Source organism: Strix aluco, chromosome 5 (assembly GCF_031877795.1).
Source record: "Strix aluco isolate bStrAlu1 chromosome 5, bStrAlu1.hap1, whole genome shotgun sequence".
In the NCBI taxonomy this organism is placed as follows: Eukaryota; Metazoa; Chordata; class Aves; order Strigiformes; family Strigidae; genus Strix; species Strix aluco.
The window spans coordinates 10,166,110-10,186,388 of NC_133935.1; the positions used below are offsets into that span (position 1 = coordinate 10,166,110).

General features: G+C 37.4%; 1 protein-coding gene across 3 annotated transcripts in view; it reads left to right on the forward strand.

The window, feature by feature from the left end:
- ALDH1L2 (aldehyde dehydrogenase 1 family member L2) overlaps nt 1–20,279 on the forward strand; it is a 35,570-nt gene that overhangs the window by 5,085 nt on the left and 10,206 nt on the right. For 2 of the 3 annotated variants that reach the window (XM_074825891.1, XM_074825889.1), the window contains 12 exons: nt 735–876; nt 3,056–3,290; nt 6,830–6,995; nt 7,834–7,935; nt 9,544–9,633; nt 10,723–10,857; nt 11,252–11,377; nt 12,789–12,880; nt 13,751–13,898; nt 14,619–14,738; nt 15,886–16,013; nt 19,870–20,020. In XM_074825891.1, the coding sequence (XP_074681992.1) occupies nt 735–876; nt 3,056–3,290; nt 6,830–6,995; nt 7,834–7,935; nt 9,544–9,633; nt 10,723–10,857; nt 11,252–11,377; nt 12,789–12,880; nt 13,751–13,898; nt 14,619–14,738; nt 15,886–16,013; nt 19,870–20,020 (1,635 nt within the window). The remainder of the gene's footprint in view (nt 1–734; nt 877–3,055; nt 3,291–6,829; nt 6,996–7,833; nt 7,936–9,543; nt 9,634–10,722; nt 10,858–11,251; nt 11,378–12,788; nt 12,881–13,750; nt 13,899–14,618; nt 14,739–15,885; nt 16,014–19,869; nt 20,021–20,279) is intronic. The other variant, XM_074825890.1, reaches the window with a different exon arrangement.

Sequence of the window (20,279 nt, forward strand, 5' to 3'; positions counted from 1 at the left end):
TTGAATAATGTAGCAGTACGTGATATCCTGATATCATAGTAGTGTTGTGATTCTAACTATCCTAAAAATAAAAAGTTGGGGCAGTTATTCACACCTACTCAGTCTGAAGAAGCTTAAAAATTCATGTCCAGTGTACTGAGATGTAAATGCAGAAGGCAGTGGAAGTCCAGCAAGGGAACCTCACATTTAACAGTATTTCCTTGCAGGAGGATGAAATGGATGATCATTACTTTTAACTTGGCAGGAACAATACAAGCTTTTCTTCTTTAGCATATACATATTAACCACAAATAATATGCCCCCATCTTAATTATAGGTATTTAGAGGACATGTTCCAGGCACCTAAATTATGCCTAGGAAAAGTGGTTTATGTACCTGTTTCAAAAAATGTATTTTCATATCTTATTATATTAGTTCTGACTATGAATAAGATCATGGAGCCTGTTATGCCTCTTGTAACAAGCAGTGGATCTGTCTAATGAAGATTCTGGTAAAGCCATATAAACATCAGTATCAGATGATACTTTTATGTTGAGTTGTCTCTCTGAATTGTATATTGCCTGTCATTAATCTCAAAAAATTGATTATTATTCCTTCAAAGTTAATTGGGGTGGAAAGACTATTGCATTTTAAATAAAAATGAATATGATCAAGAAAGAGCAAGAGAGAAATGTAAGGAACAACGTATATTCTTTGCATCCTAGAACATGGTTTGTTTTAATTCTTTTTACCAGGCTTATCAACATAAGCTAAAGCTAGCCCTTATAGGTCAAAGTATTTTTGGACAAGAAGTTTATAACAAGCTGAGAAAAGAGGGACATAAAGTTGTGGGAGTTTTCACAGTGCCTGACAAGAATGGACAAGCTGATCCTTTGGGTAAGTGTAACCTTAATCCAAATGTTAAAATTACAGGCATACATAACAATCTTGCCTTTTCGTGAGAAGGTAGTATCTATATGGGAATGACTTGCATATATTGCCTTTGTTACACTGGATTCAGCACAAGTAGGTTTTAACAAACACAAGTCCCAGAACCGGTTTAACCTTGTCAATTAGTATTTAAAAGTTGTTTATAACCATACAGGGCCATACATTAAGATATTTGAAAAATAAATTAATCTGGGTACCTTATTTGAATGTACATCCTAGAGGTAATCATGCTGAACTAGATCTGTATCTCAAAGCAAATAGCTGCTGAGCCTGTACTCAAGCACAAATGTCTGTCACCTGTTTCACTGCACTGTCTGGGACACACAAGGCATGGAGCCAAGACTGTTTATCCCTGGCTTTCTGCCCTTTCTGACAAGCTTGCATGCGGCAGTGTACCTGCAGAGCCTATTTCTCTTCCACCTGGACTATGGAAAACCCACTGAAAAAGTTAGAGGAGGCTTTGCTCTCCCTCTTTCTATTGTCAAGATGCATAAGGATTTTCTAGACTACCTAAAGAAAGAGTCGTTGCCTGACCGGTATTCAGAATTGTACTCGTAGAACAAAACCCAGTGTGACAAAGCAGATACTTTGGAATCATCTGAATTGTAACTTTTTTTTTCTTTTTTCAGTGGCACAAAAATAGTGAGTTAATATGATTAACAAATAGAAGTGCCAGAATGGAATGTACCTTTATGGATAATCTGAAATTAAAACTACATTCCATGAGCTGTCTCAAGTATTTTTTTTTCTTGTCAGGGCCTGACATGTTTTTACAGAACTCTTATGAGGGAAGAATCAAACATAAATTTTGCTTACCTGGATTATGTCACTCCCAAACTAGCACATAGTTCTTAAGTTTATTACATTCTGTAACTTTACCTTATTAAAAGATTTAATCACACTTTGGAAGAATTAGAGGAGGCAACTATTAGTTTAGAAAAAGACAATTCAACTATTCAGCTCTGGAAGCATACCATAATACTCGGTGACATTATATAAATTATTATTGTACAGTTATTACACTAGCAGATGTAACTAAGTAAATATTCCACTGATTTCAATCATATTTTTAACTAAACCATGGAATTAGTTTATTGCTCTCCTAATGAAAAAAAAGATAAATTACTAGATACTTTGTTGCTTTTTACTTCCCATGCAAAGAGCTTAAGTCTAAAGTGAAATTTGCTAATGTTTCTGTATCCTCAGACAGCTACAATTTGTGTTTCTAAAGGCAATTGCAGTACACACTAACTTCCATGAAACGGTATTTAAGTATTTACTTAAGACCTAAGTTAATAGCCTAAAGATGCTTTAGGTCAAAGACCCAATTTCAGAACTGAAAAAGAGAAAGAAAAGTACAAAAATGTATTTAGAAATATAAAATAAAGTGAATTTTCCATACTTCTCCCTGCTTTCCCTTTTCTTCCTATTACACATACAACTCAACAGATGTAGAGTTTGACTCTACTATCCTGCTCTCTGTGATGAGTTATTATGTGGTTGCACAGTAGAATTTATTTAACACCTAAAAGTTCTCTCTGCAGTTAGTGCAGTTGTTTTTTCTCACCTTTGAGCCTAATTTTGGGTGTAGCTGTGTGTCTCACAGATAAATGAAAACATATCCAGAAAGCATCAGTAAACAGAATTTTGAAGACATTACTGAAGGCCATTAGCATCTGTAACTATTTGCACCACACGGCAAAATGCTGCTGACATGAGTAGTTGTACATAGTCATATTCATACACAAATTGCTGAAGTGGAAAATTAAGTTCTGCTACACCAAACCAGTAAGTGTAATGACCAGACAAGAAATGAAGTGTCAGTGTTAAATAGTCAAGAGCATTCATCATTCTCTTCTGCTTTTAGTGGTACTTATTAGCCAAGTCATGAGAGTAAACTTAAAGTTGAGAATGACATAAGCTGTAGGTATGAGAATCAAAGACAAAATTAATAAAATATATTCAAGCACAAAGGTTTTTAAACAGCATATGGAACAGTACAAAGGGCACTCTGTAAACATATGCTTGATGGTCTGCTTGAGTTGTCATGCAATATCTCTCTGATTTCAGTTTGAATTTTTAACACAAAATGTGAATTAAAAAGGAATGTTTTCTTGCCCCTCAGCACTGGCAGCAGAGAAGGATGGCACTCCTGTTTTTAAGTTCCCCAGATGGAGAGCTAAAGGCAAACCTATCCAGGAAGTAGTTGCAGCCTACAAATCAGTCGGAGCAGAGCTAAATGTCCTTCCATTCTGTACACAGTTCATCCCCATGGATGTTATTGACTGCCCAAAACATGGCTCGATTATTTATCATCCATCCATTCTACCACGCCACCGAGGAGCTTCTGCAATCAACTGGTGAGTTTTGTGCATCAATACTGTGTGTATGTCACCTTAGGATGTTGGTCTGTATCCGTTACTCATGTAAGTGCTGGCACAGTTCTGTTGACTTGCAACTGCTCTGAAGGAACTTCTCTGAAGCAGCTGAGTATTTGGTTCATGAATTGAACTTCATACCTAAGATTCATTATGATTTCCAATGCAAGTGCAGCTGTTATTCTGGGATGATCAGCGATGTGATCTGTACATTCATATACTTTACTCACATAGGCAAGTCAACAGTTAGCAGTTTTCATAGGCAGGACACTGTCCTCATAGCTCACCCCCCACAAACACTAGATAACTATCACAACAGGGCTTGATGCAGAGCCCAAGATTTCACAGAAGGAAAGGGAGAAGAGAGAAGAGATTCCACGAGAATAAAACCTTATCTTGCTGTCCTCCTGAGCAATGCACAAGTCTAGATTCAAAATGTTACTGTGAAAGAACTACACTGCAGTAATGACCACAGTAGACTCAGATCTAGCATTCTTATGACAACAGAAATGCTATGATCACAATGTTTAAATTCAATAAGAAATTGTCTAAATATGAAGAAACAATTTAAAAATAATTTTACAAGCAGCATGGTGATTATCTAAAGACGCAGTGTTGTAGATTCAAAGCAAAAGTATATTTTGTTTTGTTTTGTTATTTTTAATACTTAATGGAAAAAATGCTAAGCTGAAGTACTTAGAGAAGTAAAAGAGACTATTAGAGATATAAGGAAATCCTTCAAAAAGTGGCATTTGTGTCCAAGTGAGTAAAATAAAAAAGAGCATAAACTCTGGCAAACCAGGTGAAAAATGGGAGTAAGGCAGTCCAGAAAATAAATAAAGAACCAACTTTTAAAGGCATAAAATTAAATAATAACAGTTTTCCCAAATGCATTAAAGGTGGGAGCTATGTGGGGTGATACAGGTGTTTGATTTAAAAGAGGGGCTTATCAAAGAGAACACCATAGTAGGAAATCTGCATAGGTATTCAGGGTGGAGGAGCTTAAGATGTTACTGCCATACAGCCCTTCTTTGTGTCGAATAAGTCAGAACAATCTCTTGAGCTGATCTGTGAGTAGAAGAGATTTTAGATAAACTGATGAATGAATAAGAATCTCTTCTCAGGACCAGGGGACTTTCAGGCAATTGTTCTGCAGGTTTGGGACAGACAGCCTGCAGTGTTTTTGTTCCTTCAGATTGCATCGGTGCGGGAGACTGGAAAACAGCAAGAGCAATACCAGTTTAAAAAGGGCTGAAAGGGAAAGCCAGGAAATATTAGACCAATCACTCTGATTTCAATCTGTAATAAAGACTACAGTTTCTACACAAATGGGTAAATGTGATAATGTGAAAGTGAGATTAAGAGAATGGGACGTCAAATTCAAATAAAAAACACAAGGTTATGCACATAATGGGAGAAAAACCTGGCTGTATGTAAGCAGTAACAAAATTTAAGTTAATTTTTGTTACTCAGAAAAGAGACCATGGAAGTATCTTAAATACTGTCTGCATCTCAGAACATGGAGGAACTAGAAATGCTTCAGAAAAGGCTAAGAAAGATAGTCAAAGGTATAGAACAGCTTCCACATGGTGGGAGACAAATCTAGCAGTCTTCAGACTGGAGGAGGGGTCATTGGGAAGTAAATATGTTAGCAGTGTATTAAGCCATGAAAGACACAGGAAGGTAAATAAGGAAAGATTGCTCATTCTTCATCAAGAGTTAGGGTACAGCCAGCAAAGAGATCAGGTTGTAGGATTTGGCTAAATAAAGGAGGTACTTTCACTCCATGCAGTCTGTTACTAAAATGTTGAACTCCACATCTAGAGAGCTCTAGAAGGATGCTTTCATGGAGGAAAAGTTCATGAAGATCTAATCCACAGGAAGAGGTAGATACAAACGCTCTTTCAGGAAGTTTCTGAGGTGAAGAGTTTCCAGAAACAGGAATGTATCCTAATGGTGTATCACCGAGTCTTGCTCTATTTTGCATATTCCTTCTGTAAGCATCTGCTGCTTCCCTTCTCAGGTAAAGGCCCTTGGCCTAAGACCTTTAAACTAAGCTAGAATTTGGCCTTGGTTGACCATTCTCGTGTTTCACCCTCACACCCCTTGCTCTCGTCACAAATTCTTTCATGTGCTGTGGCTACAGTCCTGGTGCTGATAAGAGTCTTTCCCCCCACAGTGTGACTGAGAAAGCCTGTGGGAATTAGGCATGGCTAAAGAGGCACCAGGCACAAACAAGGGCCCTGGGCCTCTGAGGGTTCCTCACTCCAGCCTTTACAGCCTCTCCCAGCTGCTGCCGCTGTCTGTGGGGAGAGCTGGTGGACAGTGGAGGGAGCACACAGTAGTTATCATCCTGTCACCTACTCAGCATCAGGGACATTTGCCCATGATACCTTCTTCTCCTCCAGTGCCACACTGAGGACATCCACTTCTCACCAGGGTGCTTTTTTGGAAATTTTAACATAATGTAAAACAGAAGAAATGCTGCTTAAATGTGTGAAAAATCTGGTATAGGCTAGCCAAACTGCCGTAAGCTTTCGATTTTGTTATACCTGCCAACTTCCCCAGCTGTCTTTGGAGTTTGTCCCTTGTTCTGCACGAATGTGTGCTTTACTCCTCTTAATAACGTAGTTTTCAGGGCTTACAATTAATAATGAATTTTCATGTGTATAAGCCAGATCTCAGATGACCCTGTTACAACATGGACTGCCAAGGGAATGCTTACATGAGATATGTCTTACTGAAAATTGTGTTGGTGTTTGCATGCAGACAAATGGCTAAAAGCATGCAGGAAAGGTGTATCCCTCCATTTCTGGCCGCTCGCTTAAACACACTTCTGTTTGATTTTCCATCATTCTGAGGCACATGCGGCTCCAAAGGAGAACTGAAAAATCTAAGTGACTGAAGTTCCCTTCAGATTCAGAGGCAGATCCTGAGCTGATATAAATCAACATCTAGTAAGCAGCTCTATGTTCATGCACAGCAGCTGAGAATCTGGCTGGATACAATTTACCGTAACAACTTTTCCTTAAACAGTTGCATATCTATCATTTTCCACTCCAATTTTAGCTCATTTTCAGCTGTGCAACAACTGTACTTCCCTTGCCAACCTACAGATAAGTTGTGAAGCTTAGCTAATTACAGTAAACAACCATGAATTATTAAGATCAGATGCTGTCTAGATGCTTCCTTCTTTCAAATTATTTCATAACTTTTGCACATCTTTTGCTCTGTGTGTCTTACCACTAATAGTACTTCTAAAATAATTATCACAATGAACTGTGTGATAGACACCTTGGATTCAGTTGCAGCATTCCTTATGTCACTTTTTGGAAACCATACATCAACAGTATCAAAACTGTGGGTTTCTGACTTTGAAATGAGCAATGAAACTAGTATTAAAGATGGTTAGGATTTTCTTTTCTATCTACCTGAAGTAAATGAGTGTGTAACAGGTGGGTTGATATCCCTGACTACTTTCATACTGTCTGTATTTACTGTAAGGCTTTTTTTGTGTCCAGGACTTTAATTCAAGGAGATAAGAAAGCAGGATTTACTATTTTTTGGGCTGATGATGGTTTGGACACCGGACCAATCCTTCTGCAGCGAGAATGTGATGTTGGCCAAAATGATACTGTGGATGATCTGTATAACCGGTTTCTCTTCCCAGAAGGAATAAAGGCTATGGTATGTTTAGCTGTACTAAATATCAACATTTTAAGAGGAAAAGAAAAGCATCTGCTGGAGTTTGAAAGTAAAAGAGATATAGACAAGATGCATGCATTTGGAAAGACAAAGGTTGTGGTGCTCAGCCAAATCCTAGACTTCAGTGGAGCTGTGCTGCTTCACGACAGCTGAGGAGGTGGTCTCAGAATATTTGTTGCTCGCAGCGGGCAGAGCATATCCTGTTTTCACAGAAGAAAAGAAGTTGAATTTGTCTGGAATGTGGCTCTTTCCACAGATTTCTTGTATATTTTTACAAGGTGAAATTTTTAAAGGCTCGGAGAGAACAGAAAGTTAGGGGTGACGTTGGAAAAAAAAAAGGGGTTGTGATGGTTTAAGTTCAGAGCCTTGGTGGATTGGCTTTGGCTATTGTATCCTTGTCCTTTTCTGTATTGTTTTAAAATGAAGAAAAGAAAATGCATAAAAAATACTCAGCATGGATTTTTAGAGAAATTTTTTCTCCATTTAAATGCAGAGAAATAACTGTCAGCAGAAAGAAAAAGTTGAATGCAATCATACAGAGCCACATTCTGGTCCTGCAGAATTTAGGCAGCTGCTATATGTCAGGTGACTAGGTACTCTCATCAAATTTCTGAGGCTATATCTTTTGTCAAAGAAGTTTAAGCATATACGTATGTTAATCAGTGCAGCATTAGTTTGCTAGATTTAGTTTGCTAAATCCTAGGTTTTAAGAATAAACCAGTTCCCCTCGTGGCATGAAGTCTTTTGCTGTCATTCACAAGTATGACTGAGGAAAAAAGGCAAACTAAGCTAACATTAAATCTGTTAATTTTTCACTTAGGTGGAAGCTGTACATCTAATTGCTGATGGTAAGGCCCCTCGTATACCTCAGCCTAAGGAAGGGGCAACATATGAAGGGATCCAGAAAAAGGAAAATGCAGAGGTAGTGTTAAATAACACTGTGTTTTGTGCATATCACTAGAAAAGTTGGTATTAACTCAGATTACAATAGTAGTGATGTGAAGTTAAAATGGCTTTTAACTCAGTTGTTTCCCCACCTTTTATTCCTGGGATAACTCCAAGGATGCATATAATGGAACCCCAGGTTAAGTTCCTATTCCCTTTCAGCAGTTACATATATTTAGAAACTTGGCATCCTACTTGAGATCATCTACACAAAGCTAGATGGCAGCTGCACCTTCAGTGGTTTCTTAATATGTTACCATACTTTTTAAATACAGCATTGAATGAAGATCACTCTTCGTTTACCAACAGTCCATACTAAATTCTCTACCAGAAATAGATTTAATGTTAGGAAAAGCAAGTCTTGGCACCAGAAAAAAAAAAAAAAAAAAAAGGTCATGTAAACAAACAACAGATAAAAAATTTATTTAAACACCCATATAAGAATTATTTTTTATAAGCACTCACACTGCATTAGCTGAATCTTCTTTGTGGTTGGGAAAGCCACCATGAAATTATAGTGAATGTTGCCTGTAATACCTTCTTTTTCTTTTCTAGACCAGTGCAAAAGTTTAAAAAAAAAAAGGTAAAAATTATTCCAACAGTTTCAGTCTGTTGTCCATGGTGAATGTAGTCCTTCCAACATGAAATATTGTAGATGATGCTTTTTATTATATTTCAATTCCTGATTTACCTTAGAAACAAATAGCTTTGCATAAGGATATTTTTATTCATCCATTTAATATAATGTATGAGGAGCTTCCTCGTAGTGAACTAGCTTAATCTCCCTGCTGGAAACTATTCTCATCGGCTTATAACTTGCTTCTAAATATCCTTTGTGCTTAAACTAAGTAGGATGCTGAGTACCTGAGGTTTGTTACTTAATAGCTGTTCTGATACTTTCTTTAATTAATTTTGTACATATACTCACCATAGGGCAAAGATAAAGGAATACATTTTCACTGGTGTTACATATTAAATATACATGACATTCTTAAAACATTATTTCCTTTTTCCTCAAAGTTTTCCAGGAATTGCAGTTGTAGTAGGGATTCCATTTATGAAACCATTTATAATGGGTTAGTAAATTATTAGAAAGTATTTTAATAAAAGTTTGTAGATTTATTAAAGAATTTAGTATCCAAGCAATAAATACATCATTTTCATCAGAAGGTGATACCCCAGGCATACACTTATTTATATTTATACTAGAAATTATACTATATACTATAAATTATATACTGTTTATTAAATTTGTTAATCATAATGTTAATTATTTATGAATGAATACCTAGTAGCAAGAGTTCTATTTTCATTACATTAGTGTGAGAAGGAGAATCTATGAAGAATATAGACCGCACAGAACACAGAAGTGCTAAGAGCTTCTTTCATCCCATTTGATAGGTCTTTGATGATGAGACATCTGGAGATCACTGATCTCCCTTTATTAGATCAGACCCTTTCTGTGTCTTAAATGAATGGTTGAAAGAGAAGGAGGGAGGATTTGTAATTCTTATATAGGAAAACATTACTAACTTGATTTATACCTAAACAGAGAAGAATTAACTGGCATGTCTTGATTTCCTAGATCTCCTGGAACCAACCTGCAGCAGCTTTGCACAATTGGATTCGAGGGCATGATAAAGTGCCTGGAGCATGGGCAACAATAGATGGCCAGGTATGCTCTGAAAATCAGAAGAATATTCTTCTTTTCTATACCCCCTTTTTGGCCTTTTTTTTATTATAAAACTAAAGGTGTCTGCATACAGGTGAATACAAGTGGGAGTTACATTGGAATAGCTCTCACTGGATGACTATATGTTTTGTGTATATCTAGAACAAGCACCTAAACAAATGTACGGAACACAGTAGTTAAGATTTTTTTTTTTTAATGATACATCCATTTGATTCAAAGAAAGATAAGAGCAATATCTGAAAAAAAAATTGGGCATGGTACAAAGCAATAAGCAAGAAGGGTAGAACCAGACTGTGACAGTCATTTTGGGAAGCAGGCATGCATTACAGTATAATGCAACCCATGCTGTACAGTGGCATCATCACAGTATTAACAGCAAAATGAAACACTGTGAACTACTGAAATAACAAAGACAGTTTTATTTTAAAGAGATTTGGGCCTAGATCATTTGCAGTAATAAATTTATCTCATTTTATCCAAAACCAACTACTTTATTTCAGTGTATTAAAAGTACTATACATTTGATCCACATTGTACTTCCATAAAATATTTTAAAAATCACATTATCTTTCCCGGCTGTGATGTCCAGATTTTCTTACTTAACTGTTAGCCATCTGTCGGTAGGCTGCTCCAAAAGCCTGGTTCTGCCCTAATGTCCAGGAACTGTTGCTGATTTGAGAGTCCAGAAAGCCCAGAAAGAACAGAAGAGCCCAGGAGAGAGGCAATGTTCAGCATTACCAGCCTGGGAGCAGAGCCGGACTCCACCAGTCACAGTCAGGCTTCTGCCAGTCTCTCACTTTGGACATGCACTGACAAAAGCTGCTTCCCTTTCTGCACTAGTTCCAGCATGCACATTGTTACAGCTAAGCAGCTTTGCAGGTTTAGGCAGCTTGCAAAGTTTTACATATCCTGGGTTGTAAAGATACATAAATAATGCTGTAACATGTTTTCCGTGTGTAGGTACTTGTATTTTATTTCTATTATATTAAATCTTCAAAATGGTATAATTTCATTATTAGAATTTTAGAGCATGTTTAGAATCTGTGCACTTTTAATTCCATTTATTTTTAGGTGGTTACGTTTTACGGGTCATCATTACTCGATGCTTCAGTGCCTGCTGGACAAGAACTGGCAATAAAAGGTGCTTCAAGACCTGGACTTGTAACCAAGAATGGTCTAGTCGTTTTTGGTAATGATGGGAAGATGGTAAGTGCTCACCCTGGCAAACATGAGCATGGATGGAATAACTTTAGCAAGAACTGCAAGTGTGGAATTGCCAGGCTATACAAATCTAGCTGCTAATGACAGACAGCTAATACGCTTGGAGTTTATCAATCCTCTACTGTCCTATAGAGAAGACGTTCATGTTTTGCTTCTCACTCAAGCCATATTGATTTCCAATATGGATTAAAATGTACTAATACTGGGAAAGACTCTGAAAAACAGGTAGGAGTGACTTGTGTTAAATTACCTGCATCACAGCAGCTTTCCTGCAAGCCACTTATTTTACTATTTCAATAACCATATTAATGCCTAAAAACTCTTCAAATGAGGATGTTACCGCCCAGATAATTTAAAATCATATCCTCTCATTGTTCAGGTACTAGTGAGAAATCTGCAGTTTGAGGATGGAAAAATGATCCCTGCATCTAAATACTTCTCTGCTGATGAAACAACTGCCCTGGAACTTACAGAAGAGGAGAAAAAGATGGCAGAAGATATTAGGGTAATTCAGTAAACTGCTTTAGCAGGATATTACTTCAGACAAAAGCATTACATACTTCTCATTATAGGCATATCTTTTATTTGCAAATTAAATGCAAATTGTTTCTTGATAAAATGTACTCAAGGGGTATGGGGTTGAATCTTTAGTTATTGACATTAATTCAGCTGAAATTGGGAATTCATTAGAGTACTTACACATCACTTTAGAAAGTTTTCTTCCAGATACAAGTGATACAAAGACAGTGATTGCAGGGTCAGTTATGGTAAATATCTATGAACGATGAAGGTGGGAGTGAGGAAAAACAAATGGACTGTCACCTCACAACAGTGAGGTTTTCAACACTGAGCAGACTTGAATGCTGTGGTGTTACTCACTAGGATGTGCTCAGAGTGATTCTGTTGGACAAGCTCCGGAGAGTCTTAAAACAGCAGTCTGAAAAAGAAAAGCAGCAGTTTTCTCATTGTACCTGTGTGTGCTGTCTCTCTTCTGCCACAACCACACACAAGGGGCTGGCAGGCAGGCAGATAGAAGCAATGGGGCAGCTGGAGCAGAAAGCTCTCGTAGCCAGAGAGGCACTTTGCTGCCCTCTCATGTAATCCAACCCTCTGTAGAGCATGTCAGGGGCTTAGCTGAAAGCCACATTTGTCATTAAAGTTTTGTGCCGGAGCAAGTGTATCACAGATGTCTTTCTTCTGCTAATTCTGCTACAGGGTCAGTAATTTTTGGCACAGGTCAGGCAGCTTGATGCACTAATATTTTAAACTGCTGCTTCCAGATTACCTTGAACCTTCTTGCCAGCAGCCTAAAAGTTGCCTGGAGCTACTGACCGACTGAGACAATAGCAAAAAGAAATATAAACTCTTCAGTTCATGACACTACCTGCTAACTGTGAAACCTAATTATAAATAATTGAAATATTACTTTACCAGTTATTTCACTATTCATGTTAGCAGAAACCTCCATCTCATGCATGTAGCTTAAATTACTTCTCAGCTCTGCCCAGATGCCAGAAATGCCATGAATCCAGTCAGAAAGAGCTCCAGGCTGTCCTTGCCTCTGATGATGATGTGTTCCATAATGCAATGGAAAGTTATTATTTGGAGGATAAAGCTCTTAAAAAAATGGGCCTGAAAATTATTAGCATTGTATCATTCAGGTTTCTTGACTGAATAGGTGAAATTATTGTGGACAAAATAATAGCTTTGGATAAGCTAATTATGCTGAAGAATTTATTGGCTAACATCAGGTCTCTAGACAGTTTGAAACCCTCTTAAAATAATTTTCTGTTCTAGAATCCTTTGAAATAATGCATGTTGTAGGCACAGACACCATAGAAAATATGGTCTGATAAATACTTTTTGCAATTAGAGGATTATTCATTATTACTTTCATTATTTTTATGTATTACTAGGCAATTTGGAAGGGAATTTTGAGCAATGTTTCTGTAATTGAGGATTCCACAGACTTCTTCAAATCTGGAGCATCCTCTATGCATGTTGTCAGGTAAAAAAAATTCAAAATAACAAAATTTTGAAGCCAAAGTTAATGGAAACAAAGTTGTCATGGTGCTTTTAAATCAGGGTTGATCAAGTAATGTTAAAAAAAAAAAATCCCCTTATAATTTTCAATACTCTAAATATTCCCTTTCCAACATTTGAAAATGTGGCATGGTTCCGCTCCCAAAATTAGGAGATATTGTCGTAATCCTGCTCTTTCTATTAAAGTAAAATTCCCCTTAACTTCAGGAACACCAGCCACATGGGGGAGCATCGTGATGCTCACACCCATCTGTGTGTGATGACAGGTATCTCAACAGCAAGGGGCTGATTGGGAAGCTGAGCAAAGAACTCCTCAGAGAGAAGGAGAAGCCTTTCACAGAAAGAACTGAGCCTATGCTTACAAGTGTGCTGAGTTCATGCTGTGTTGGGTCACCTCAGTTACCTTCTTTTTGCAACTCAGATATCCCAGGCCATAATATAAGACCAGCATTTCAGGTGGTGTTTTTAACAAACTGATTATTGTCCTTATTACTTAACAGTCTCATAGAGCTCTGAACGTCCTCCATGTATTGGTTAGAGTAGTCCCATATACTGTTTTGTCAATCAAAATATGCTATTTGTCATGTATTTCCAAAAGTTTACCTGAAAGTATTCCAGAACTGACATCTTCTTTTCCATAACACTCCCAGTTAAACCAACAGATTTCAGAAGAATGCAAAACTTCTGTGCCATTGTTGTCAGAAAAACACACATGCATATTCACATGCGTCCAAACTGGTGCCCAGTTTTGACCCCTTTCGACCTTCTAATGATTCAATTATCTGAATAATTCTTTCCTTTGTAATTAAACTTATTCTTACTTCAAAATCTTCAGAATGCTAGAAGAGATCAAACAGAAATATAGTGGACTTCAACTACAGAATGAAGATGTGTATATGGCCACTAAGTTTGCAGACTTTATTCAAATGGCTGTCAGAAAATTCAGAGGAGAGGACAAAGAAGAAGAGTTAGTCATTGATTACGTAAGACCTTTTATTTTGCCTTTATTGCTATTCTGTCTTGTTATTTTGGGGAAGGGTAGACAACGCATCTTATTAGACTGCTTGATACAGTAGCAAACGCAAACAACTATTTGGTCATACAAACTCTTCTTTGTGACTTTTTATAATTTGCATTTTGGAATGGAAGTTTATATGTAATGTCACTTACACTGTACTAGAAACCAGGACATCAAGAAAATGCGGTCGAGTAGATCACACATGGATTCCTACCTCTCTTGCACTCTCCTGCCGGTATACTTCAGTCAGAATGGTTCTAGAGCTTCTGCTTTCCTGACGCAAACAGTGCTAGATTTTTCTCCTAAGAGTCTGTTTGAAAACTTTGTGTGAAAGAAGGACTGAATGTTTTTCAAGTCATTAAGCAAGTCAGGATTTCTTGAATTTGGGAATTATGCATGTGATTGAAGTCCACTAGGACCAGCCTTAACCAGGGTTTAGTATTGGTTTAACATAGAGATCCAATAATAAAAAATACAGCAATCTGCTTAACTATCTCAGAGTACAGTCACTGGTGTTCAGGGAGAATATGATTTCCATTTAATTTTACTCTTTTGTCCACTTCTAACAGCCATATATACATTGTAAAATGTGGCTGGATGTTGGCTGTGGTTGTCAAAAGCTTGTTAAGCTACATTAAAATCTTAGTTATTAAAACGTAAATTAATTTGTTTATTTCTCTCTTAGATTTCAAAAAATGTGAACAACATGACTGTGAATATGCCATACCAGTGTTTCATAAATGGACACTTTATAAATGCTGATGATGGAAAAACATATGACACTATAAATCCAGCAGATGGATCAGTGAGTAATTTCTAAATGTGATCAATACCAGTTTATTTCTATTTCTTTGCCTATTAAAAAATCTAAACCACTAACTGAATATTGCCAATTTCAAAACCATACAGTACACATTAAACAACCCCTAGAAATAATTTGAAATTTTAATTTGCTTCTCAGTCTGTATATTTTACAGTTTTTGCATTTCAGTCAAGCTGCACAGTAAAAATAACCTACTTCCACTTCAACTAGTACGTCAATTTCCATACCCAGCCATATGCTTTACCTTGATTTCATTCTTGTCTAGCTTTGCAAACAAAAATTGCTATAGTTTAATAGCTAAAGAAGTATTTATTTTAGGATATTGTATATATTTTGTGGCAGTCATCTTCAGTTTTTAATTTAATTTTTTCACAAATTTGATGTCTTAGTACAGGTGTAACTTTAAAATGTCCCTTTAAACTCCCAGTGAGAAAAATGGCCCTTCAACAGCAAAATATATGCAGTTGCACTTTGGTTCTGAACTACTGAATCTTGGTTGAGCAACTCATAACCATGAATTATAAATAAGTGTAGCGATTCTGATGTCCATCTAATTGCCATTAATTTTAGAGTAAATAAATTCTGCTGAAATCAATACCACAAATTTCACTGTCATCAGAAGTGAGACTCTGGTACTTTTCTTGAAACTCATTATGGAATTGAATAAAAGTCATAACAATTTTTTGTGTGTTTATAGAACACAATCATCATAAAATACTATGTGTATGTGGTGCCTTACGGTAACAGAAGCTCCATTTCTAAGAAATGGAACATGCAGGAGACATTTTAACATGTTTGGATATTAGATCATAATGTTACATACAAAGACTTCCAACTTTTGTAATATTGCATTGATTTTACATCTGGAAAGAGAGTGAAATCAAGTAGGACAATGCACCTTGATGTGAAGAAGAAGATAGATCTAGGAATCAGAGTCCCTGCAGTGTCCCCCAAATTCTATCACCTCAGTTGTTTCTGAACATTTTGCAGCAACACTCACCCATGCCAACTGCTGGGGTTGAGGATATTAAGTATTTGCTTATACCCAGTCAAGAAGTTTAGGAGGAAGGAATAACACTCTGCATACTGGCATTTTGGTTTGAGCTAACAGAATGCTACATTTGGACAGATAATCGCCAGTGTATCTTCTGCTTCACTGGCTGATGTTGACAAGGCAGTGGCAGCAGCAAAGGAGGCATTTGAAAACGGTGAATGGGGAAGAATGAATGCAAGGGAAAGAGGACGACTCATGTACAGGTATGTGAAAGGCAGCTTGTGTTTGTTTTGTTTTCTTAACTCTACCTCTGTTTTCTTAAATCTTCCTCTGAAGAATTATTGCATACATTTTCTGAATTTAATGGATGTTCATAATCCCACTGTCAGAGGAACTAGACTAGCCATTTTTCATCCTCTAATTTACTTCAGTATACCGTCCTCGGGTCTTAGCTGGCTAACCTTTCTTGTGACAGACAAAAATCTTGTGGTTTCTCACTGCATAATTTTAAAATTATGAATGGAAACAATGAATTTTAGGAAAATGTCTTTTAAATACTCAATGGCATCCTTTAATCTATATGCTTATTGTTGCAAGGATTGAAAATTTCCTTGTAAAGTCTGTATAAATGAGGCTAAGTTTTAGAGGCAGAGTCTACCTAGGTTAGGTAGGCAGATACTTTTGACCTTGCTAAGCCTGCCTGCATCTGCCCTCCATATAGTAAACATACAGCCACATTGCCACTAATTTTGAAATACACTGTAACTGATGCTAGGTTTTCCAGGATCATATCCCAGCATACTTCTCACCTGGCTCCATTCTAGGAGATGCAATATGGCCTGTTGTAGAAGAATTGTCCTGTGTAGAAATACCCTAAACTGAATCCCACATTTATCTGAGTCTCGTCCAGCTCAGTATTTCTTATTTGTATTTGTTTCACTGTGTCAACCCTAGATAATGCCTGGTTCTTTTTTTGGCTGTGTTGTTACTGTTTCAGAAGATAAACAGAGGTTATGCTGAGTGAATGGTATTTTAGTGGTGGTTTCTGATCCCTGAAGGGCAAGAGGTGGTCTTGGAAGGATGATGCTGCTAGCTATGTATTGTGAGGGTGGTACTGGAGACACCTAATAAAAACCCAATTACTATGGACTCTCCATATGCAGCGTGATGCTTCTGGTGCCTTACAGCAAACACAGGGAGAACACTGTCTTGCAGACTTGGGATGACAAGAAGTTGCAGAGCTTCCCCATAAAGAGAGCCTCTTTTGTGGAGGTAGATGAAGAGTTTTCGCTACTTTTTCTTTTCCAGGACATAAAAATGAGTGAGTAGAGATGAGTAAAGAAGCAGATTTCTACCCCTGATTGCCACACGTCCACATTTAATATGATGATGGAAAATCATCAGCCCAGAGAATGAGATGTACTAGGCAAATTCTGTTCCTATTCAGTAGGTGGAGAGCTTAGACTGTGTTTGACATAGCAGCTGACTTTAAAGAAGTTAGGATCTTGAATAGAATTGAAACTTCCTGCACTGAAGAACTCATGAAGGAGTAGGTCCTGTGTATCAGACACCTGCCTTCTGCAGGGTGTAGTCTGCAGGCTCATCAACATTACTATTGGATGTCCTGGCCATGTCAGTTGTTCCTAGGAGACTGCATATGTATCTATAGGGAAGAGAAGGAAGTTTTTTTTACCTTCAAAAAAAATAATCTTCAATAGTGTGCCCATAACTGCTGCTATATTAAGCCTGTATTGTGCTGTGCCAGGAGGCTATCCCTGGACACCAGGATAGATGGCAGAAGAAGGATCAGGTACACAGTGAGCAGCTGCAGGGTGGTAGCACACTGTGTATTTGGATGACAAGACAGTCTGGCAGTTTGGTTGGGTGCAAGGGTGCGTCACTGCCCTTTTATTGTTGCACACTGCTCTCTGCATAACTTCCGTGAGGATTTAGAAACTGAAGATCTAGCTGATTCAAAGGTTTGGCATATGCAACTAGAAGATGATTCTGTCCTCATAAGGCTAGGCTTAGACAGTAAGGAGTAGGGAATCCATTGCATGTCTGTACTCTGACAGTTAAGGAGGAGGAGCATGGGGAAATGTAATGCTGCACCTGGGAAACATGGTTCTCTGTCCTCTGTAGTGTATGCAGCAGATCATTTGTTATCACATTAATATAGCTGTAATTTCTACTTTGTTGAATGCCTTGGATGTAAATTCCCCTCCCCTCTTTTACCATATCCACATGGACTAAGTAGATGTAATTAGAAATAAAAAAGTGTTAAAAAAAGCCACGTTTTACAAGACATGGCAGGCACCTTAGCAAAAGAGAATGAAAACAAAGCTGAAAGTTCTGCTTGTCCCATCAAGTGTGTGATGAGCTCTTTAAATAAGGCCTGCAGGACTGTAAAAAAGTTGACTAATCATCACAGCAGAAAAAGGGCAAGTCAGAACTCATATTAAAATTAAACAAAATCGATCACTTAAATTTTTCAGAAGTGTGCACAAATTCAAAGCATGGACAAACAGGTTTAATTTGTATTAGGAACATAGAGTGCTTGAGAGCTCAAGTTAACTCTGCCCTAAGGAGAAACTTTTAAGGTCTAAGAACTACCGATTTGTGTTTTACACTTGAAATATTTGCAAGCTTAATTATGTTAATCATATGGAAAATGTAACTCCCCTACAGTGCATGGATTATTCCTGGATTATACTCTTATCTACTTAGGCTAGTGGCTCTCTAGGATAGCTATACCAGAGTGTTCATATTGCAAACCATTCCCAGTATGAATGAAGTATCTGGTCTACCTGAATTTGAACAAGGCTCCTTTTTCTCTGGTCTCTGTTCAAACTAGAGTTTTTGAGTGCTGAACCAGAGGGAAGGTTTGTAGGGAGGTTTGTACCATTAAAACCCCTAGCTCTGCTGCCTTGTCTTAGGAATCATTAATAGAAGATATTAGGCATGCATTAAACAGAACTTTCTCCTTTGTCCCTGCCATGCCACATCCATTCTTTTACACACTACTGCTGATGCCCTGTCCTGTAGCTGGGTTTCCAAGATACAGCTAAAACAAGTATTAAAGAGCATTTTTCCACATCTCTGCAAATGCTTTAAATGGGGAGGATTTACACATTGGAAAAGTAAGTTTCACACCCAGTTTTGAATACTCTTTACGGAATGTAAAATGCACTTAGTTAAGCTCTTAAAATCACATGGGAGCATTGATTACAAGTCTGAGCACCAAAATACAGTCAGAAGCTTAAGAAAGACGTTGATGCATCTGTTTCACTGTCATGTGAGAGATCTAAGACCTGAATGTAAAAATTCATTCATGCAAACAGACCTTTCTGCCTGAGCAGGGGACCACTGAAATTACCTACACATATAGGTATGTGTCTGGGCAGATGCATTTTTGAGACACTCTGATAGCTACTCCTAACTCAGCAGTATTTACCACAGTCTCACACCTCATTGTGTTGCTTCATAAATCTAACAGATGGAGAACTTGAGGCCCAAGGACACTGTGGGCCAGATTGTCAAATGTAGCAAGGCACATAAAATTCAATTTGCATTATGGGTTAGGAGCTTGTCTTTGGACATCTGGGTGCCTTTGAAGCATCTAACACTTAAGTATTTTAGTCCAAGTTCAGACAATACAAAACTGCATTATGAAGCTAGGTTTCCAAAATCTTAAGCTAGGACTCTGAGTACTTCTTGATACTTTTGATTACTTTACAATTCTTATGTTATTGTGTACTTGCTTTCAACTTACTGGTCTGATTTTCTGTAATTGGCTCCTTGTAGCACGACAGAAAAAGAGTACAAATTTTTCAATTATCTTTTTATTTACAAAACTATAGTTGAACAATCAGTTAAGTTTTCACTGTTCATGTCTTCATCCAGTGTCTAGTACAATCAGTGTGAAGACATTTGCAGACTTTTAACAGGCAGTTGTTCAAGCTCTTACTGATCTTAATGAGCAGTGGCTCCAGTGCTCCACCTCCAAATTCAGTAGGAATGCAATTTTAATTACTGTTCTTTGCCATACCAAGTATTTTAGGCTGTCAATGGTTAGATGTCACTTTTTTTTGATGTGGATTTGTAATGTTTCTATTAAAGACTTGCAGACCTGATGGAAGAACATCAAGAAGAGTTAGCAACAATAGAGTCTATTGACTCAGGAGCTGTCTACACTTTAGCTTTGAAGACCCACGTTGGAATGTCTGTGCAAACATTCAGATACTTTGCTGGATGGTGTGACAAAATTCAGGCAAGTGAATACGTAAAGGAAATAATCAATGGCAGTGCTTCTCTACACTTTTTTTTTTTTTTTTTTTTCCTGACAGTACCAAAAAGCAGTGTTGGCAAAAGTAATCAAGGAATCAAAAAATAAAACAAAATTAGATTTTTACCTAAAATGTGTCTCCCTGGCAATACAAAAGGACAGTCTGCTTCTGGTTGGAGAATATGGATTTGGAATGTGACTCTAAATATCTAAGAAATCAGTTGAGGTGTCATAGTGTACATGC